Here is a 21583-nt window from a genome sequence, read left to right on the forward strand (position 1 = left end):
CATGAGGATCAGGGCTGGAGGGAGAACGAGGATGGCTGAGGTTTAGGTGGCTTAAGGACCAGGAGACATGGGGAGGTGGTGACTTCCTCTGTTTCCCAACTGGGCAGACCACTGGTGGTGGCGGGCACAGCTGGAAGGAGACCAGGCTCGCTGAGCCACCCAAGCCCCAGCTTTCTCAACCAGGAAGCAAGGAACCTCCCCCACCTCACGCCGGGAGCCCTTTCTCTGAGCCGAGCTGGTTCCGAGCCGCTCTTCCAGGGAAATGGCCCGGCGGCGACAGAGCGGGAGGGAGGGGCCGCAGGCGCTGCGAGGACGCACAGCTTCCCACTGCGTGCCCCCGGCGGTTAGGAAGCCGCGCCGCGCAGACCAATCCGGCCCGAGGCGGAGGCCGGTTGGCTCCGGAACGCCTGGCCGGCGGGGCGGGGAGGGCAGCTGGGGAGGGAGGGAGAGGCAGCGGGGACAGGGCGGGGCGGCGGGGGCGGGGCGCCTGCCCGGAGGCCGAGCCCTCTCGGCCCCACCCCGCAGCAGCACTGCCAGGGGCGCCGCCCCAGCCACCCCTCGGCCGAACCCCGTGCCGGTTGGGGACTCTCCACGTGACTCGGTGATGCAGAACGGTTATGACCTTCAGCGTGTGTCTGTGAACGCAAGGGTCCCAGCAACAGTGCGGGTTTGCGCTCGGCCCTGCCCGTGGGTGCAGGGACGTGTGGGTGTGTGGGCATGTGTGGGTGTGTTGGGGAGGGTGCCCAGCGACATGTGACAAAGACTCCCGTCTCCGGGAGATGGTGAAGGGGCCCGCGAGCAGGCGCTTTGTCTGGCTGTCTGCAGAGTGAGGTTCGCGCCGCGGCGGCGGGCGCCCGTGCGGTGCAGAATGCCGGGGCGCCAGGGTGGCCGGGGGCGCGCGCGCCTGTGCCAGGGTGAGTGCGCTGCGGCAGCACCGGGGGACAGCGCGGCAGGCCCGCGCCGGCCCGGGCCTCGGGCGTGACTGGGCGCCACCCGTGGGCGCTGCAGCGGTCGCGTGTCCCCGTGACCTCAGGAGCCGGCCCGGGCCCGGGTGGATCCCCGCGCGCCCCTCCCCGTCCGCCCTCCACGTGCGTGTCCGCGGCGCGCGCGACCGCCGGCGCGCACCCGCTCGCCTGTCGCCGCCGCCACCGCGAACCGCGCCGGGAAAAGGTGCCGGGAACCGAGCGAGCCGGGGCCGCGGGCCCGAGCGCCATGGGCCCGAGGGTGGGCGGCGGGCGGCCGGTCATCCCCGGGCCTCGCCCCCGCGGGAGAGCGGCCAGGAGTCGGCGGGGGCCGGCCGGGCTCGCAGGGAGGCCGGCCCGCGCCCCCTGAGCGACGGACACCAGGTGAGGGGGCCGCCGGGCGCAGCGCGGGGGCCGGCCAGGGAGGGGCCACGGACTCCACGGGAGGTTCGGGGGGCGCCTTCTCTGGCGGGGGAGGGTATGGCGCGGAGGGGGGAGGGGGCCGGCGATTCCTGGGGACGCCTGGGAAAGGAAGTTCCGGGACCCTCCCTGCTCTCGGTCCTCCTCCGCTTCCTGCCTCATGCCTCACCTTGTCCCCAGCGCCTGGACTCCCCCTTAAGTGCTTAGGAAATGTGACCTTTGCTCTGGGGGGCCTGGCCCTGCAGGCCCCAATCTTCCCTCATCTCTGGCGGCCCTCTTGGGCCTCTGACCCAGCCCCTCCCCGGGCCAGGCTCACAGAAACTGGCTTCTGGGACTGTCCTGGGCCCAAGCGGGCACCTGCGCCAGCCCCACCTGTGCCTGGGCTGTGGCCCTTTCCTACAGGGCGCTCACCATGGCCCCGCCGCTCCTGCTGCTGCTGCTGGCCAGTGGAGCGGCCGCCTGCCCGCTGCCCTGCGTCTGCCAGAACCTGTCCGAGTCGCTCAGCACCCTCTGTGCCCACCGAGGCCTGCTGTTTGTGCCGCCCAACGTGGACCGGCGCACAGTGGAGCTGCGGCTGGCTGACAACTTCATCCAGGCCCTGGGGCCCCCTGACTTCCGCAACATGACGGGGCTGGTGGACCTGACACTGTCTCGCAATGCCATCACCCGCATTGGGGCCCGCGCCTTTGGGGACCTCGAGAGCCTGCGTTCCCTCCACCTTGACGGCAACAGGCTGGTGGAGCTGGGCACCGGCAGCCTTCGGGGCCCCGTCAACCTGCAGCACCTCATCCTCAGCGGCAACCAACTGGGCCGCATCGCGCCGGGGGCCTTCGACGACTTCCTAGAGAGCCTGGAGGACCTGGACCTGTCCTACAACAACCTCCGGCAGGTGCCCTGGGCCGGCATCGGCGCCATGCCTGCCCTGCACACCCTCAACCTGGACCATAACCTCATTGACGCACTGCCCCCAGGCGCCTTCGCCCAGCTCGGTCAGCTCTCCCGCCTGGACCTCACCTCCAACCGCCTGGCCACGCTGGCTCCGGACCCGCTCTTCTCTCGTGGGCGTGATGCAGAGGCCTCTCCCGCCCCCCTGGTGCTGAGCTTCAGCGGGAACCCCCTGCACTGCAACTGTGAGCTGCTATGGCTGCGGCGGCTGGTGCGGCCGGATGACCTGGAGACCTGCGCCTCCCCGCCCGGCCTGGCCGGCCGCTACTTCTGGGCAGTGCCCGAGGGCGAGTTCTCCTGTGAGCCGCCCCTCATTGCCCGCCACACGCAGCGCCTCTGGGTGCTGGAAGGCCAGCGGGCCACGCTGCGGTGCCGGGCCCTGGGTGACCCCGCGCCTACCATGCACTGGGTGGGTCCTGACGACCGGTTGGTTGGCAACTCCTCCCGAGCCCGGGCTTTCCCCAACGGGACCTTAGAGATTGGGGTGACCGGTGCTGGGGACGCTGGGGGCTACACCTGCATCGCCACCAACCCTGCTGGTGAGGCCACGGCCCGAGTAGAACTGCGAGTGCTGGCCTTGCCCCATGGTGGGAACACCAGTGCCGAGGGGGGCCGCCCTGGGCCCTCGGACATCGCCGCCTCGGCTCGCACTGCTGCTGAGGGTGAGGGGACGCTGGAGTCTGAGCCAGCCGTGCAGGTGACGGAGGTGACCGCCACCTCAGGGCTGGTGAGCTGGGGTCCCGGGCGGCCAGCCGACCCAGTGTGGATGTTCCAAATCCAGTACAACAGCAGCGAGGATGAGACCCTCATCTACCGGTGAGGATGCGCGCCCCACACCCGGCTCACTCCGGCGCCCTTCCTCTGCCCTCTGCTCCCCACAAGGCTTTGCTTCCACCCCTCCTCTCTGGGGCTGACACCCCCTCCCCGACCATGGCTGCTGGACTCTTGGAGGAGCAGTGGCCTGGCCTGGCTGCCTGAGGGGGCTGGAGCTCAAGGGGCGGCAGGAGGACCCCACCCCATGAGATGTCCCAGGTGTCACTGAGCTGTGCAGGCCTCCTCGGCAGCAGGTGGCAGTTGGGTCTGTCTGAAGCACATGGCCCGCGCCCGCGCGTTATTTCTGCCTCTGCTGGTGCCATCCCCCCACCCATACCCCTCGCTTGCCTGGGTCCTGTGCCAGTGTACACACCTATCTCCTAGCCACACACTCGAGCCTGTTCACCTTCCTGAGTGAACACAAGAGCCCAAGTGGCCCCAGGGGCCACCAAGGGTGTTTGCAGCTGGAAGCACGGGAGTGGGGAGGTGAGGATGGGGCTAGACCCCAGCCCCGGGCTCTGACCACCTGCCCTTGCCTGCAGGATCGTCCCAGCCTCCAGCCACCACTTCCTGCTGAAGCACCTGGTCCCTGGCGCTGACTATGACCTCTGCCTGCTGGCCTTGTCACCGGCTGCTGGGCCCTCCGACCTCACGGCCACCAGGCTGCTGGGCTGTGCCCATTTCTCCACGCTGCCGGCCTCGCCCCTGTGCCACGCCCTGCAGGCCCACGTGCTGGGCGGGACCCTGACTGTGGCCGTGGGGGGTGTGCTGGTGGCTGCCTTACTGGTCTTCACTGTGGCCTTGCTGGTTCGGGGCCGGGGGGCCGGGAATGGCCGCCTCCCCCTCAAGCTCAGCCACGTCCAGTCCCAGACCAATGGAGGCCCCAGCCCCACACCCAAGGCCCACCCGCCGCGGAGCCCCCCGCCCCGGCCACAGCGCAGCTGCTCCCTGGACCTGGGAGACGCCGGGTGCTACGGTTACGCCAGGCGCCTGGGAGGAGCCTGGGCCCGACGGAGCCACTCTGTGCATGGGGGGCTGCTCGGGGCAGGGTGCCGGGGCGTGGGAGGCAGCGCCGAGCGGCTGGAAGAGAGTGTGGTGTGATGGACGGGCAGCTTCCTGTGTGCTCCAAGGGATGAGCCGCGTGGGGCAGAGGGCCCGGGGCGGACGCCTGGCCTGGGAGTCCCTCCCTGGCTTTTATTCTCGGTACCTCAGGCTCCCCTGTGTACTTGGCGGGGCAGGGAGCCCTTTCCTCAGTTCTGGCCTCCAGACGAGGGTAAGGGGCAGGCCCCTCCAACAGGTGCTCACAGCCACCAAGGCAGGGGCTACAGCCACCCATTGGGAGTCTTGTTTTATTTATAATAAAATTGTTGGGGACACCTCAGTGCTAGTCTCTGGTGTTGTCTGGTTAGGTCCCCTGAGACGTGAGGATGGGACACGGGCCGGTGGTGGCATACAGACAAGGGCGGGTCTACCGGGCCTGGTGGGGGCAGCCAGAGCAGCCTGGGGCCTCCTGGCTTCCTGTCCACAGGGGCAGCCCAGGGCTATGGCCAAGGGCTGTGCCTGGTGTCTCCTGACCTGCAGGAGCATGGGCTTGGGCAGGCGGCCTCCCCTCGCCTGTAAGTGCAAAGAACGCCCCTTCCTGCCAGGTGGCGACAGGATGCCGTATCCAGTGTAAAGCCTGGGGAGCACATGTGAGCGCCTTCCCCGTGGCGCCTCAGGGTCTGCGGGGCGGACACAGGACTGGACTAAGCAACAGGAGGAGGTGGGGGGCGGTACAGCCCTTCTGGGAGAAGGGACCTGGGCTAAGTGCACAGTGAAAAGTCTCCATGGCTCCCGGCGCTGACAGCTGTCTGCCACCTCTCAGGGCATCTTGGGGACTGGCAAAACGCCATCCCAAAGGGACAGAAGGGCAGGGAACCCCACTGCTCTGCCATCAGCCCGTGATCCTCTGGAAGGTTCCTGTCAGAACTGTGGGTCCGAGCAGGACGGCAGCTCCCAGCTCAGATGTGCTCTGGGCCTTCCTGGGAAGGCGGCCTTCACCCTCCCTCGCTGCAGGGAGGCCGCCGGATGGGCACGAGCCCTGCTCTGCTTTCTCTGCTAGGACCCCTGGCCAGGCCCGGGCAGCCTCCCACCTGGCCCAGCCCCTGCAGCCTCCTGAACTGTCTGCTTCTAGGCACTGGCTGGGGGGCATGGGCAGATGTGGCCTTCAGCCCTGCAGAGGGTCAAGCTCCCCCAGGTGCTGTATGAAAACTCAGAAGGCGGCCCTGGCACCCCAGGCCACGGCAAACACGCCGCACACGCTCCCTGGTGTTTTCTGTGTGAGGGCCAAGGCGCTGCCGCCAGGCAGCCGAGGTGAGGCAGGCGCTCTAAGGCATACGTTTGTTCATGTGTACATGGACATGGCTCACACGCGTGTGCCTGCCCTCCCAGCCCCAGAACATGCAACTAGAGGTGGGCTTCATGAGCCTGGTTTAAATGAATAGGAGCAAGGTCCTCGACAGAGAAGGGTGTGGGGAGCGAACACCATGGAGGAGTGGGCGGGGGCGCGGGACAGGGTGGGTGGGCACAGACAGGAAGGCCAAGGCTGCCACGCTGGGCGCTAGCATGAGGCTCGGGGTGGCTGGAGCCAGCGGCCTGGTCTCGGTGCACATTTGGGGAAGACTTGGCACCCCCAGACACCAGAGACACTTATCCTGCTGCTGGCCCCGTGGTCACAGGCTCTAGTGCCCCTTTCTCCACCTGGGGGGCAGGGGACAGTCTAAGGAGGAAGATCTTTCCAGGCCCTCCAGGGTGCAGTGCAAGCGCAAGGTTCTATGGCCCAGGGACCAGCTTGGCACGTGGGGAGCTGCTGAGGGTGAGGAGGGAGCAGAGAAACTGGGCACAACCCCAGGAACCAGCCAGGACCACAGAGCAACGGGCAGGGGCAGGCGAGGGGGATGGCCTGGGTCACCCCTGTACATGGCCACGCATCCCTTCAACACCAAAGCAGCCGCAGGACATCCCCGCCAGGACACCAGGAGCCGCAGCAAGGTGCAGGGGAGCACGTGATGTCGACAGCTGATGTCGCGACACACCTCTGCCTATGTGCACGACAGGGACCCTCAACAGGGAGGCTGAGAGGCTCCCCACGGAAGAGTAACACCCCCTGGCCTCTAGGAGGTGCGCTGTTCCCTCTTAAGGTGGGAGACAGGCTGGCCACACACACAGGCATGGGCCCAGAAGCTTCCAGGGGCTCTTGTGACCAAGCAGCTATGTGGACACGTGAGGAATGACCGCAGGACCCTGAGGGGACGGCACGGCCCACATGCCCCCCCATCCCGCAAGCAACTGCGCCTCGACAACAGGCAGGGCTGGAAGAAGCTGCAAGGACACGAGGCCAAGACAGAAGGGCCGGTGCCAGTGCCCAGCACAGCCCGCCCTGTGGGGACTCCCAAGAAGAAGATGGAGTGGCAACTCCCACAGGGGCTGAGGGCCAAAGCCCCTGTCCTCCGGCTCTTCTTGCCATTCTGAGGGTGGCACCCACGGGACACGTGCTGGCTTCAAAGGCCGAGGCGGCATTTCCTGGCTGTGGATTCCTCTCTAGCTACAGACGCCAGTAACAGAGCCCAGCAAAGGGCTCTTTAGATCCTAAATGCCCATTCAGAGTCCTCATGCCAGGCAGGGCATCCCCCAAGGCCACCCAAAGACAAGCTGAGCTGCCAGCCCACCAAGGGCAGGGCCGCTTGCCTCCCAAGCCTCCTGCTCATGTCTCTGGCTGCGCCCCCACCCTCAGCTGCTCCTGAAGCACCCGACACTGTGTGCACCAGGCCAGGTGAGGAGAGCAGGGGGCTGGCGGGCGCCTGACTCTGTGCAAAGTGACCGCATCTACACGACTTGGGCTCTTGCCTGGTGGGGGGAATCCACATTTTCCAGAAATTAAGAATTATCTGGGAGGCCAGGCACGGTGGCTCACACCTGTAATCTCAGCATTTTGGGAGGTCGAGGCAGGCGGAACACCTGAGGTCAGGAGTTTGAGACCAGCCTGGCCAACGTGATAAAACCCCGTCTCTACTAAAAATACAAAAATTAGCTGGGCATGGTGGCGGGTGCCTGTAGTCCCAGCTACTCGGGAGGCTGAGGCAGGAGAATCGCTTGAACCCAGGAGGCAGAGGTTGCAGTGAGCCAAGATTGTGCCACTGCATTCTAGCCTGGGCGACAGAGCGAGATTCCATTTCAAAAAAAAGAATTATCTGGGGAACTTGTTCAAAACACAGGTTCTGGCGCCTCTACCCAAACCTGTGGGATCAGGATTTCCAGAAGGGAAGCCTGATGATATTTAACACACATTCCATGTGATTCTCACCCCAGAGGGGCAGGAAACAGTGTGGGTCTCCCCGGAACAAGACTAGACAGGAGGCGTATGAGGAAGAGCTCTGGCCAGGCCACTCCCTGGGACTCTTGAAGCAGGGTGCCCAGGCGCCTGCAGAGTCTGAAAACAGCTAGAGTCTGGCGTGCAGCTGCAGCTGAGGAGAGCCCTTGACCTCAACCCATCAGTCAGGGGCAAGGCTGAGGTGAGGCCATGTGCAAGGCCCTTGGTGGGGAAGTGAATGGCTGGGGGACCCTCCAAGGGCCGGGAGCAAAGGCAGGCGGGGGCTGCAGCCTCTCACCTTCACACCTCGCACTCGGAACTCCGCAAGGGCTCTGCTCATCTTGGTGGCAGCTGTGGGGTGGTCTTTGCCATGGGCAATGACTTTGACCAGCAGGGAGTCATAGTGGGGCGAGATGACAGCTCCTTGGAAGGCGGAAGCATTATCCAGGCGGATGCCCATGCCCTCTCCGCTCCGGAACACCTGTGGGAAGGGTGAGGCGTGAGGACCTGCGCCAGAAACTGCAGTCAAAAGTGCCCCACCCACCCCGAGGCTGGCCAGGTATGCACCCAGCAGCTGCTGAGAGCAGAGTGTGGGGTGTCCGCAGGTGAATCCCAGCTCTGGCTGGTCAGGTTTTGCTCTGTTTCTGCCACCAAACCCAGGAGTGCGTCCCTTCTCTATGTGCCACGCAGTCACTGCTACTGGCTCCCTGTGAGGAGCTGGGAGGGGGCAGAGGAGGAAGGGAATGCCTGCCGCAGAGCGGGAGAGGGGCCCAGGCAGGCAGGGGCCAGCCCTGCCTCTATTCCCACGGACCTGCTGCACCTGCCTGAGCAACCCTCTGGGCTTTCAGACTCATCCACGTGTCCATGTGTTCGTTCCACAGCACGGATTGAGGTCTGCTGACCCAGCCGCTAAAGGGCTTCGCTGTGGGCTCCTAGACAGTGAGGGGACGCGCAGGCTGGCGACAGGGCCTCCAAAGGACAATGTGCAAGGCAAGAGGCGAGGCTGACCAGGGGGTTTGTTTTTGTTTTTAACAGGGTGGTGGGGAAGGCCTCAACATCCACCCATGCTCCCTTCCTTTCCTTTCCTTCCAGAAGGGAGGATGGGAAGGACAGGAGGCAACAAGAAGTGGGAGAGGAAATGAAGGGACAGTGCCAGAGGCAGGAGAGTGCCTGCCCAGGGGTCCACACCCATCAGGGAAGCAAACCAAGGGTGAGGAGAGGGCAGCAGGGCAGTGGGACAGGGCCAGGGCCAGACGGCAATGGGAGGGGCAGTGGAGAGGAGGAGACAGAGGCGCTGACACTCACACAGGCAGGTGGCTCATGCCGCCTGAGTGAGCTCCCGAAGAGAAAGGCTCCCTGGAGGTGGGGGACCCGTCAGGCCCAGGTAGGAAAGAAGGGGAGTGGGGGGACCGCCCAGTGGGGCTCGGGACACCCATTGCCCATTTCCGCTTCTCGGGGGCAGAGACCTGTGTTCAATAAAAAGGAACTTAATAAAATATTTAAGGGTGAACACTCAGCTGAGAGCAGGAACTGTCGGCTAAAAATACTCTGTGGTGAGGCAGGCTCTGAAGAGCCAGGCCTTGGAAGTGGGGATGGAGGGAGACAGAGAAGTCAGGGGCCACTGGGCAGCACTCAGCCTGGGGCTGCCCCCACCTACGGATTCTTCCAGAAACAGAATGCAGGCGGCCAGCTCCCTGCTGAAGCCACAAGCTCTGCTGCTTCCAGAATCCAGAGAGCTCTGGTCCCTACCGCCAGCCTCTCCAGCCTCCCTTGTCTCAGAAGCCCAGAGCCTGGCCCAAACTCATGTTTGCTCCCCTCACAGCCCCCACACAAGCCCAGGGGCCTCTGCCTGGGACTCTGGAGCACAGCTGGAGCTCCATCAATGTCTTGCCTCCTTTGGGGCTCAGGCCCCTGGATAGGGAGCAAGTCCCTAGCACAGCTGGCATGGTGCTGGCAGCACGTGCAGGGCTGGGAACAGGCACCGAGTAGGCCACAGGGCTCCTGCCCACAGCTGGGACCAGAGGCGGGGGAGATGGGTTTCGGAGGCCAATGACTGGGTCCCGGTGCTGAGAGGAGGGAAGGTCCAGGGAGCCCTCCTGGAGAAGGCTGTGCTGTGCTGGGGAGCCTGCCCTGGGCCGCCTCGGCGCCCCCTACACCAGCTCTCTCCCCTGACCAAGGCTGCCATCTCACAGCCCCGAATCCGCCTCTGGGTCTCCCTCCTGTGCCGCCATCTCCGACTCCCTCACTCATCCTTGATGGGCCCCTGAGCTTGGCTCAGACTCCATTGGGACCTCTGGGCCCAGTCCTTTGCCGCCTCCACCCCCAGGTCCTGCCTTGCCAGCCCCTCCCTCAGATGGGAGGTGGAGCTTGGGCTCAGTCGGCAGCAACGTGTGGGGCTCCTGTGGGAGTTGGAGGGTCAGGGGCTGGCTTTGTGTCTGGGTCCCTGCGTTTTGCTCCACCAAGCCGGCCTGCTCCCCGCTCCCACCCTCACGGCTTCCTCCTGACCTGGGCACCCAGCAGTCTCTTCCCCTGGGAGGCGCTGCCCCTCCTCTGGGCACTGCCTGCCCCCGTGTACTCTATGTCCACTTCAGAGCCCATATGCGGGTCCTCCCTAACTGCCAGGCTGTGGCAACTTGGCGCTGCAGCCCCAGGCACCGGGCAGAACCTGTGCGCAGGTGAGCTGGCATCTCCCTCTGCTCGAGCGCCGCCCACCTCAATGCGGCCGGTGTCCGGCTGGAAGCTGCGCGCGGGGTCCTCGGTGGTGACCCGGCACTGGATGGCACACCCGTTGATGCGGATGTTCTCCTGCCGCAGGCCCAGGTCGGGTAGGCTCCTGCCCTCAGCCACGTGGATCTGAGCATGGACCAGGTCTACACTGTGGGGCGTTGGGGGGAGCGGGGAAAGGATGGGAGAAGAGGGGAAACATGAGGCGGGGGATAGACGAGGGGCACCACAGCCAGGGGGGCGTCCATACACAGTGCAACTCCTGCCCATAGGCTCTGGGCCAGCCTGAATAGCCAGCTCCTCCCAACCAGTGGCTCCACCGGCCCCTGCCCTGCTCCCACCAGGAGCAGACTAAACTACACAGTGCTTGGCAGCTGGAGAGGGCCCGCTGAAATACCAGGACCACCTGCTCCTGCACCCCGACTCATGATGCCGTCCACACAGCCCTAAGCTGCTCCTCACTGTACTCTGCCTCCTTCTTCCTTGAGGTCTGTTTTCCCCACTCCCCTAAACTCCCGCTTGGTAAAGCCTAGATTTGAAGCCTCAGCAGATCTCTAGGTCAGAGGGCCAGGATAGCTCATTCTTGGGGCCATATGTGCTATGCTGTGTGGGTGGCTGTGAGCGGGGCAGTGTGCAAGAGAACAGGTGCTGTGAAGGCTGGGCTCCTCGAAATGGCAACCACAGCTGTGAGAGGGTTGCACAGTGGGTGCTGGGTCAGGACCTGTCTTTCTGGGGCCTGTTTTCCTGCTGGGCTTGTGCCCAAAACCCCCTAGAGATGCTTGGAGAGTGCAAGCTTCCCCACCTCTGCAGGGTTTTCCAACCTCAGCCTTACTGCTCCTAAGGGCAGTCACAAGTCCAAGTGGAACACCTGTTTAAAAAAAAAAAAAAAAACCAGGCCAGGCACAGCAGCTCATGCCTGTAATCCCAGCACTTTGGGAGGCCAGAGTGGGTGAATCACACCAGGCCAGGAGTTCGAGACCAGCCTGGCCAACATGGTGAAACCCTGTCTCTACTAAAAATACAAAAATTAGCCAGGCCTGGTGGTGTGTGCCTGTAATCCCAGCTACTCGGGAGGCTGAGGCGGGAGAATCACTTCAACCCGGGAGGCAGAAGTTGCAGTGAGCAAAGATCGCACCACTGCACTCCAGCCTGGGCGATAGAGCAAGACTCTGTCTTAAAAAAAAAACACTCAAGGTTTTACATGTATTGCCACTGGGGCCTGTGGCGAAGGCGGCCTGGGTCCTACACTGGCAGGATCTCCCCGTGTTCTTGCTGCCTGCTGGACCACTTCGCAGCAGAGAGGACAGCTCCCACTCAGTGCCACGGGCCAGGCCGCGCTCCTCCCATGCTTCATCTCCAAGACAGTGCGCTGAGAGCCCTGTCATTCCCACCAGAGGAGGAGCTCAAGGGTCAGAGAGGCTGGAGCTCACCCAGGCTCCATGTGGCTCAGGACCTGCGAGCACCTGAGCCCCAATCTGTCTGACACAAAACCCGCGCTCCAGAGCAGACAGACTCCTATCCCTAATAGGAGGCTCTAAGCAGACCCAAGACCGAGGAGTTCACAGCAGCTTGAGGGGAAAAGTCTCCTCGGCCAAAGCGTTGGCCTTGTCTCTAAGCTTCTCCTAAGGGGAGGGAGGGGCCTCCATGCCCCCGGCGGGCCACGGCAGCCACCCCGAAAGCATCCTCAGTCTCAGGCGGGGTGAGGGCTGGGGGCAGAACCAGGGTCAGGGATGCTCCACAGTGAGATGGGCTGGCCCAAAGCCAGCGTCAAGAAATTACATGGCTCAAAATAGAGACCTTGAAAGGGTGAGGGCCATCGTGACTGTCATTTAGAAACCAGGCGGATTTTAAAAATGTCATCCACAGTGCCTGCAGGGGGCATGCTAGTGCCACCTCTCCAGAGGGCTGTTCCGAGGGATGCTGCTTATCCTTCAATCAGATAATCCCGTTGAAGGGTTTACCCTCAGAACTCTTCAGAGCTGAAGCCAAACATTCGGGCACACAGATGATAACTGACACGCTTAATAACCACCAAAGCCAGACACAATCTAATTGCCTAACCATCGAGGACTATGTAAGTTAAGAAATATACACAAGACGGAATAGTACGCGGCCACTAAAAGTATTCAGAGAGAATTACGGCCTGGGGAAATGCCTTCAACAAATATTAAATTTGAAAAGTAGAATAAAAATTCTATATAAAACATCTCAATTGCATCAGACTGTCTCTAGTAAAGCAAGTAAACTGGGAAAGGAGCAAACCAAAGACAACCGGAGATGCCTGGGTTCCAGCGCCAGCTGTGTGACCCCGAGCAACTCTCCAAATGTCTCTGAGCCTTGCTTTACTCCTCTGACAGATGGGAGCACCTGGGCCTGAGCAATCGGCAGCGTCCTGGCAGAGAGGAGGGCTGTCAGTCATTTTTATTTGCTCCTTTGTGCTGATTTTTATAATAACCATGTAATGCTTTTAGAATAATGACTTTTAAAACACTAAGTACCTGGATCCCCATTGCTCTCCACCAACGTGGGGAGTGATCAAGCCCCTGGCTGCCCCCAGGAGCCACTTCGCCTGCACTTTATGCAAATCCTAGAAGCCGTGCCTCCCGCCCCGCCCACCCGCGCTCACTCGGTGATCTCCTCTGTGACCGTGTGCTCCACCTGCAGGCGGGAGTTGACCTCGATGAAGTAGTGCTTGCCGTGCCTGTCCACCAGGAACTCCACGGTGCCTGCGTTCTCGTAGCCGACCTGTGGGGGCGGCCGCGTGAGCAGGAGGGGCACAGGCAGGGCCTGGGCAAACTCACTGGACCCAGGACAGAGATTCCGTCCCACCCATTGGGTTGGTTCCGTAAAAGAATGGCCTGTGGCAAACCCTGCCCTCACAGATGGCAGGCAGACCCCAGGGCCCGGGTCATTCTCCTACCTGGACACGTCCCCCAAGTAGTCCACTGGGCTCCAGGGTTCCTGGAGTCACAGATGGCTGCACCCAGCTCATCTGGGATGAGACATGGGCAGAAGCCCCCGCCCACCCCAGGCTCGGCACCTTGCCCTGCTGCCTCCTGGGCTTGCCCGCCAAGGCTGTGTCATCCACTCAGACCCAGAGACCCAGGCCTCTCCCAGCCCCTGATTCTGCTTGGAGGTGTTTTCAGAAAGGCCCCTTCTAGTCTACTGCGCAGTCACCTCTGGCCACCGCCACCCAAAGAAATTCATTTGAGAGGTACCAACAGATAATGACTCTAACTCAAATTTCAGCCCTAATTCCAGTTTCACTTTTGGTCCCACCAAAACGACAAACCAGACTGAATCACCTCCCTTAAACCTGTTATGGAATGTGAAATAGTATAAGCCAGTAAATAAGACCTGTCTTAAACGCGACCTTGGTCAATGCCTCGCGTTAGCTGTGGCTGAGGCCTTGCTGCAGAGTGCACACCCCAGCCTTCAGCCTGGGGAGGTGACGCATCCTCCGCTGCCTATAGGCCAGGGAAGAAGAGGGGGCAGGACCCTGCTGCACGCCTGGCCACAGCAGGTGCTCTCCAGGCCAGTCCTGGGGCAGGTTGCTCTGGGGAGATAGCTTGCCACCTCAGCCTCCTCCAGGACCCCCCAACCAGAGCTCCCAGAAGAGCAGAGATGGGCAGAGGGTGCAGAGCAAGGAAACAGATCATAATAAACATGATGTAGGAGACAGAAGCACATGAGGGAGGAATGCCTTCGTAATGGTCCTCAATCTTGACAGAATCCACGGAATCTCATTCTCCTGATGACAGGGATGAGCTGGTGCCACAGAGAAGCCAGGTCTGTGTAGCAGCAGGGCTGAGGAGGCAGCTGGGGCTCCTTCCCTCCCTCTTCTCAGCCACCCTGGACTCTAAGCTTGGCCTCTGGGCCAGGTGCCTCAAGTGCACATGGAAAGGATGCCACGGACCCACTTCTGGCCCCCAAGAGAGTCCTTCACCCTCTTCTCCCCATCCCCAGTCACTCAGGGTCCCCTTCCCCCACCAGCACCCCACTGTGAGGCCTGCCGGCCTGTGAGCACAGACTCCTGTCCCAACACGGGAAGCCCACCCTTCACCTGCTTAGCGAGTTTCACAGAGTCGCTGGTGAGCCGAGTCCGAAGCTGCGGGTCCAGGTGGGCGGCAGGAGCAATCTCGACCACCTTCTGGTGCCGCCGCTGGATGGAGCAGTCTCGCTCGTACAGGTGCAGGATGTTCCCATACTGGTCCCCTGGGGAGGGAGGTAAACTGGGCTTAGCTTTTACTGGAATCTACACGCCTCCAAAATGCCCCTATCACCCCCACATAACCACTATGGCCAGTCAGTGCCGGCTGCCAGCAGTACAGAGGCTGCCAGGAGAGACACCAGCACCACCAAGGCTGTGAGGACCAACTGCCAGCTCGGCCCCTAGAGCCCACTTTCCAGAGTCCTCTGGAAAAGCACCCGACAGGCCCCAGGGCTGTCTCCAAGGCCAGCCGCTGTGACCACACCAGGACTGGGCCTCTCAGCTCCTGCCTCCAGCTGCCCCAGGCGGGGCGTCGGGACCACTCACCCAAGATCTGCACCTCGATGTGGCGCGGCTTCTCGATGAACTTCTCCACGAACAGCGCCCCGTTCCCAAAGGCGGCCAGAGCCTCCGAGTAGGCCCGGGTGTAATTCTCCTCCAGCTCCTGCGAGGGCGGGCAGGGGCCAGGCAGACATCAGACCCCACAGCGCTACCTCTCCCCTGCCATGAATCCCACCCACTTTCCAGATCCCTTGAGTGGTCCGCCCCTGCTCCCAGCCCTGGGCATCTTCACTCACCTCGTAGCTGTGCACGACCCTCATGCCACGCCCTCCACCCCCATAGGCCGCCTTGAAGATAATGGGGAAGCCGTAGGTGTTGGAGAACTCGTGGGCCTCATGCAGGGACGTGATGGGGGCATCTGTGCCAGGGACGACAGGAACACCTGTTGGGAGAGAGGTGTGGGGGAATCTCTGTAACGGGCGGGAATCCCTGCCACCCCTCCCTGCTGGACCCTCTCCAGGAGTGCGTGGCCACCCCTTGCTTGCCCATTATATTCACCTGCAGCGATGGCAATGGCCCGGGCCTCCACCTTGTCTCCCATCTTGCGGACCACTTCTGGACTTGGCCCAATAAACCGGACCCCTGCATCCTGGCAGGCCTGGGCAAAGTCCGCTCGCTCAGAGAGGAACCCATAGCCAGGGTGCACTGCATCTACGTTGTTCTCCTGCGGGTGGGGGTCAGGGAGAGGACGGTACCCTTCAGTCCCTTCCAAGGCCTCGGCCAGCCTCTTCCCCTGCCTAACCTGCTGAGCTCCATCCGTTTACCCACCGACGCACAGAGACGCTGAGCACGCCAGCCTCAAGAGACCCCCGCGGCAACTAAGACTCCCTGGTCCCTGCTGTCCAGGCCCAGCCAGGCCACTGGGCTCACCTTGGCCACCTTGATGATGTCTGGGATGTGCAGGTAGGCCTGCACGGGGGCTAGGCCGCGGCCTATGAGATAGGCTTCATCTGCTTTCTGCCGGTGCATCTGGCCCGTGTCCTGTTCAGAGTAGATGGCTACGGTGCGGATGCCCAGCTCTGTGCAGGCCCGGAACACACGGATGGCAATCTCACCTAGAGGACAAAGAAATGAGAAGTTAGATTCCTAGGTCCTAGGAGAAGCAAAAAGGGGAGTGGGGAGCCAGGGCCTGGGGCAGTGAGTGGGAGAAGAACGCTAAGGCTGGGGCTGGCCACGAGGCTCCTCTCACCAGCCCCACTGGTGCTCACCTCTGTTGGCCACCATGACTTTCTTGATGGGCTTATACTCCAGGCGCCGGACATTTGGGGAGGCAGCGGGGGCGGTGGAGGTTCGGCGGATTCCCAGGAGCCTCAGGCCCCCATGGACTGTTCGGAACTTCAGCATCTGGGGAGGGAAGTCAGAGCCCAGGTTAGTGCAACCTCAGCACTGAGGCTCCTCAGAATGAGTGAGGGCCCTTCCCAACCCCACAGTGGCCCCATAGAAAGGCTAGCACCATCTACCTCCTGGATGCCAGGCCAAGCCCAATATTTCCTGGCTCTAGAGAAGGGAGCAAATCCAAACCCAAATGGAGCCCCCAGCTCACCCTGATATCCTAACTGTGACCTTATTGTTGTAGAGACAGGGTCTCCCTATGTTGCCTAGTGTGGTTGCAAATGATCCTCCCGCCTCAGCCTCCTGAGTAGTTAAGACTACAGGTGTGAACCGCCTTGCCCAGCATAATATGCCCTATAACTTTTAAAAGTATCACGTCGGCCCATCCTGGCTAACACGGTGAAACCCTGTCTCTACTACAAATACAAAAAAAAAAAAATTAGCCGGGTGTGGTGGTGGGCACCTATAGTCCCAGCTACTCGGGAGGCTGAGGCAGGAGAATGGCATGAACCCAGGAGGCAGAGCTTGCAGTGAGCCAAGATCGTGCCACTGCACTCCAGCCTAGGCGACAGAGCGAGACTCTGTCTCAAAAAAAAAAAAAAAAGTATCAAGTCGGGGGCGGTGGCTCACGCCTGTAATCCCAGCACTTTGGGAGGCCGAAGTGGGAGGAGCACCTGAGGTCAGGAGTTCGAGACCAGCCTGGCGTCTACTAAAAATACAAAAAAATTAGCCGGGCATGGTGGCACACGCCTGTAATTCTAGCTACTCAGGAGGCTGAGGCACGAGAATCGCTTGAACCTAGAAGACAGAGGTTGCAGTGAGCTGAGATTGCGCCACTGCCCTCCAGCCTGGGCGACATCAAGACTGTCTCAAAAAAAAAAAAAAAAAAAGTATAATACTTCAGGTTGGGCACGGTGGTTCACACCTGTAAACCCAGCACTTTGGGAGGCCAAGGCATGTTTGTGTGAGCTCAAGAGTTTGAAACCTGCCTGGGCAACATGGCGAAACCCTGCCTCTACAGAAAATACAAAACTTAGCCAGGCATGGTGGCACACGCCTGTAATCCCAGCTACTTGGGAGGGTGAGGCAGGAGAATCACTTGAGCCTGGGAGTTGGAGGTTGCAATGAGCTGAGATCGCACCACTGTACCAGGCTGGGTGACAGAGCAAGATTCCATCTTAAAAAAGAAAAAAAAAAAAAAAAAAAATATATATATATATATATATATATATATATTTAAATCAACTGACGACAACTTATATCCCTGAACGCAGAGAGGCTTCAGAGGTTGGCCAGCACTTCATTTGTAAAATAAAGGAAACCAAGGTGCAGTGGAGACTAAAAAGACAGCTGCCCAGCACAGAGCCCAAGCTAAACCAGACGCAGTCTTTTCACCCCTGCATCTGGGCCTCACCTAACCATCTGATTCATTTCTTTTATTTGAGACAGAGTCTCGCTCTTGTTGCCCAGGCTGGAGTGCAACGGCACGATCTCCGCTCACTGCAACCTCCGCCTCCTGGGTTCAAGCAATTCTCCTGCCTCAGCCTCCCAAGTAGCTGGGATTATAGGCTTGCACCACCATGCCCGGCTAATTTTGTTTTTGTTTCTTTTCTTTTCTTCTTTTTTTTTTTTTTTTTGAGACAGAGTCTTGCTCTGTCACCCAGGCTGGAGTGCAATGGCGCTATCTCGGCTCACTGCAACTTCTGCCTCCCGGGTTCAAGTGATTCTCCTGCCTTAGCCTCCCAAGTAGCTGGAATTACAGGCACCCGCCACCACGCCCAGCTAATTTTTGTATTTTTAGTAGAGACGGGGTTTCACCATCTTGGCCAGGCTGGTCTCGAACTCCTGACCACAGGTGATCCACCTGCCTTGGCCTCCCAAAGTGCTGGGATTATGGGTGTGAACCACCATGCCCGGCTGTATTTTTAATAAAGACGGGGTTTCACCATGTTGGCCAGGCTGGTCTTGAACTCCTGACCTCAAGTGGTCTACCCGCCTTGGCCTCACAAAGTGCTAGGATTACAGGTGTGAGCCACCACACCTGGCCCATCTGATTCATTTCTTAGAAAAAGTTTAAAACAGTTGACTCAGCGATTTTTTTTTTTTTTTTTTTTTTTTTTTTTTTTTTTTTTGAGATGGAGTCTCGCTCTGTCGCCCAGGCTGGAGTGCAGTGGCGTGATCTCGGCTCACTGCAAGCTCCGCCTCCCGGGTTCACGCCATTCTCCTGCCTCAGCCTCTCCGAGTAGCTGGGACTACAGGCGCCCGCCACCACGCCCGGCTAATTTTTTGTATTTTTAGTAGAGACGGGGTTTCACCGTGGTCTCGATCTCCTGACCTCGTGATCCGCCCGCCTCGGCCTCCCAAAGTGCTGGGATTACAAGCGTGAGCCACCGCGCCCGGCCGACTCAGCGATTTTGTTTTAAGTAAGGAACATAAAAACGTACTCAAGAAATGAAACAAATATTGCAAAAACCTTAGTGCCATATTATAGCCAACAGCCTAGAAAAGGGGAAATAAAGACAGAAGAAAAAGAAAAGAGAAGAAACAAGGAAATAAGTAGAATAAAGAGAAGAGGAGGAGGAGGAAAGACCTACAGCCAGGGGAAGAAAACAGCAAACCCCACTAGGGGTAGACCCTATGCCAGGCACAGTTCTAGGCCTTAGGAGTTGAGAACATGACAGTGAAGGGTTCTGCTCATGGAAGATGAATGGCAGTGAAAGGAGCAAAGAAAAGAAAAACAAGACACAAATAAGAACATTTCAGATCACAAGTGCCTGGAAGATAAGAAACAGGTGACATTTTGCGAATGATCTGGGGAGGGTGCAGGGGTTGGGGGCTGGATATTAGAAAACCCTCTCTGAGGAGGGGACACAGAAGCTGGGACCTGGATGGGGAGAGGAAGTCAGCCACACACAGATCCGCAGAGAAAGCTCCAGGAAGAAGGGATAGCGATTGCGAAGGTCTCAGGAAGAACAGGCTTGGTGCTGTCCCGAGAGAGGGAAGTGTGAGCCCACGGCCTGAGGTGGGGCTGCAGCCATGGACAGGGCCCAGTGGTCGAGGCCTCCCTTGAGCCATGGACAGGACAGGAGGGACATGATCGATACACAGTGGAAAGGACCTCTCTGGACTGGCGAGCAGCAGGGGCTGACAGACGGCACATGTCTGGGGCAATTCAGAGCCTGAGCTGAGAGACACGAAGCCTCTGACAGGGGGAAGCCATGGGGGTCAGCGTGGGGCTTAGGAAATGTCTGGGGTATGACAGACAAGATTCGTCGAGAGACCCACCATAGAAAGCAAGGTAGAGGAAGAAATCCTGCATGGGTGGGCGGAGATGACTTTTCTTGCTATAAGAAGGGCAAGACAGAAAAGGCAGGGCTGGGAGTGAGGCAAGCTCACAGAGGGGGAAGAGCAGGGCCAAGAACCTGGGCAGCATCACAGGGGCGGTGATGTCTGAAGCCAGGGAGAGAACAGCCTGGGAGAAGTGGGTCAGGCCTGTGTCTTCGGGCCCACTGGAGGTGAGAGTCTGGCCGAGGAGGAAGAGCCTAGAAGGAACCCAGGGGGAATGCCTGGAGGAGGGAGGGACGCAGGGGTTGCTGGGCAGGAGCGAGCGGCTCTCAGGAGGATGGGGCGCAAACTGGGCAGAGCATGACTCCCAGAGGCAGGGTAAGATGGGGGCTGGGAAGGGGTCACTGCAGTGACCAGGAGGCACCCAGGTCACACCTGGCTATGGTGAACGTGGGTAAAGTAACCTTGCTGGGCTCTGGGCTCCTCCTCTTTCTAAAATATATCTTGTCCTTATTAATTGCACAGTGGAGAAACCTGGCAGACACCACAGTGACCGAGAAATGAAGGTTAACATCACTAGCACCGAAGAGACACCACACACCTCCTGATGGGGTTCCCGCCGCCGTGCACGGCCTGAATTTAATCAGGAGAAAGCAAGGGGCAAACTCAAATTCAGGGAAATTCCACAGAATAACTGGCTTGGACTCTTCAAACATGTCAAAGGTCGTGAGAGACAAAGACGCAAGAACAGTTTCAGATGAAAGGAGACCAAAGCAACAATGGCGAGAGCCACACACGATCCTGGATTGGATCTGGGTTTCTGTTGCTAAAAGGACATCGGGGGACAATGATACAATTTAAATAAGGTCTGCAGGAGAAAGAGGATTGCGTTGATGTCAATTTCCTGATCTTGATCACTGGACTGTGGTTATGTAGAACATCCTCATTCTTAGGGAAAAACACTGAGGAACTCAAGGGTCCAGGAGCACCACGTCTGCAATTTATACCCACTCACATGGTTCAGGGAAAAACAGGAACAATGAAGCAAATGCTAGTATTGGGGGAACCGGGGTCAGGGGTACGAGAATTCTTTGTATTACTCTTGCGACTTTATTGAAAGTCTGAAGTCATTTCAAATTGACAAGTGAAAAAAACCATACCCACCACTAATGCCGCTGGAGGAGATAACCTTAGGGAGTGCGTGGCCCAGCACCTGCTGCTCAAGAGGTGCCGGGAGCACCAGTGAGGTGCTCAGGTGTGGAGACACACCCTGCCCAGAGCAGGATGAACGTCAGACGTTATCACCCTGCTATCTCCCACACGCAGATCTACAATCCTCTAAGCCCTGCTCCAGGCGGGTTATCGGATGCTGCCCACGAAGAGGACAGGTCTTTCCCAGCTGGGAGCAGGCGGCACTGGCATCAGAGAGCAGGCGTGGGGTGTAAATCTCACCCTCCTCCTGGGCACCAAATGTCTACTCTGCTCAGGGCTGGGAAAGGCCATGTCAAAAGAGCTCAAGTGACCACATAGGGCAAAGTCAGGAAAAGGCGAGGGGAGCCTTCGGGACAAGCACAGCAACAAAACAGCAAACACAAGTGGCTCTTGAACCCACAAGAAAGCAAGAGATTCAAAATACAACCATGAGGTGCCACTCCCGCCTCGGAGCTTTGTAAATGCAGTGCTGAGCGCTGGGAAGGCCTTCAGGAGGTGGCCCACAGGCACTGCTGAGCATCAGGGCAGCTTCTCTGGGAAGCTGTTTGCAAAACTTATCAAGAGCCTTTAAGATATTTATGCCCGGCCAGGCGCGGTGGCTCACGCCTGTAATCCCAGCACTTTGGGAGGCCGAGACAGGCGGATAATTTGAGGTCAGGAATTCAAAAACACCCTGGCCAACATGGTGAAACTCCATCTCTACTAAAAGTACAAAAATTAGCCGGGCATGGTAGCGGGCGCCTGTAGTCCCAGCTACTCGGGAGGCTGAGGCAGGAGAGTTGCTTGAGCCTGTGAGGCGGAGGTTGCAGTGAGCCGAGATCGCGCCATTGCATTCCAGCCTGGGTGATAGAGTGAGACTCCATCTCAAAAACAAAACAAAACAAAACCAAAAAAGCCGGGCACAGTGGCTCATGCCTGTAATCCCAACACTTTGGGAGGCGAAGGCGGGTGGATCACGAGGTCAGGAGATGGAGACCATCCTGGCTAACA

General features: G+C 60.0%; 2 protein-coding genes across 8 annotated transcripts in view; one reads left to right on the forward strand and one right to left on the reverse strand.

The window, feature by feature from the left end:
• PC (pyruvate carboxylase) overlaps nt 1-21583 on the reverse strand; it is a 111669-nt gene that overhangs the window by 7464 nt on the left and 82622 nt on the right. For all 6 annotated transcript variants that reach the window (XM_055267709.2, XM_063643368.1, XM_063643383.1 and 3 more), the window contains 9 exons: nt 15973-16108; nt 15635-15819; nt 15263-15428; nt 15001-15146; nt 14750-14867; nt 14276-14427; nt 12839-12957; nt 10201-10363; nt 7787-7969 (listed from right to left, as the gene is read on the reverse strand). In XM_055267709.2, the coding sequence (XP_055123684.1) occupies nt 7787-7969; nt 10201-10363; nt 12839-12957; nt 14276-14427; nt 14750-14867; nt 15001-15146; nt 15263-15428; nt 15635-15819; nt 15973-16108 (1368 nt within the window). The remainder of the gene's footprint in view (nt 1-7786; nt 7970-10200; nt 10364-12838; nt 12958-14275; nt 14428-14749; nt 14868-15000; nt 15147-15262; nt 15429-15634; nt 15820-15972; nt 16109-21583) is intronic.
• On the forward strand, nt 1114-4521 carry LRFN4 (leucine rich repeat and fibronectin type III domain containing 4). 2 transcript variants are annotated; one of them, XM_055269691.2, is made up of 3 exons: nt 1210-1346; nt 1785-3143; nt 3683-4521. In XM_055269691.2, exons 2-3 carry the CDS (start codon nt 1795-1797, stop codon nt 4239-4241), a joined length of 1908 nt encoding a protein of 635 aa, XP_055125666.1. In that variant the 5' UTR covers nt 1210-1346; nt 1785-1794; the 3' UTR covers nt 4242-4521. The 2 variants fall into 2 exon arrangements, with proteins under 2 accessions (XP_055125622.1, XP_055125666.1); XM_055269647.1 differs by having other exon boundaries at nt 1114-3143.

The sequence above is a fragment of the Symphalangus syndactylus genome, chromosome 1, assembly GCF_028878055.3.
Source record: "Symphalangus syndactylus isolate Jambi chromosome 1, NHGRI_mSymSyn1-v2.1_pri, whole genome shotgun sequence".
NCBI lineage: Eukaryota > Metazoa > Chordata > Mammalia > Primates > Hylobatidae > Symphalangus > Symphalangus syndactylus.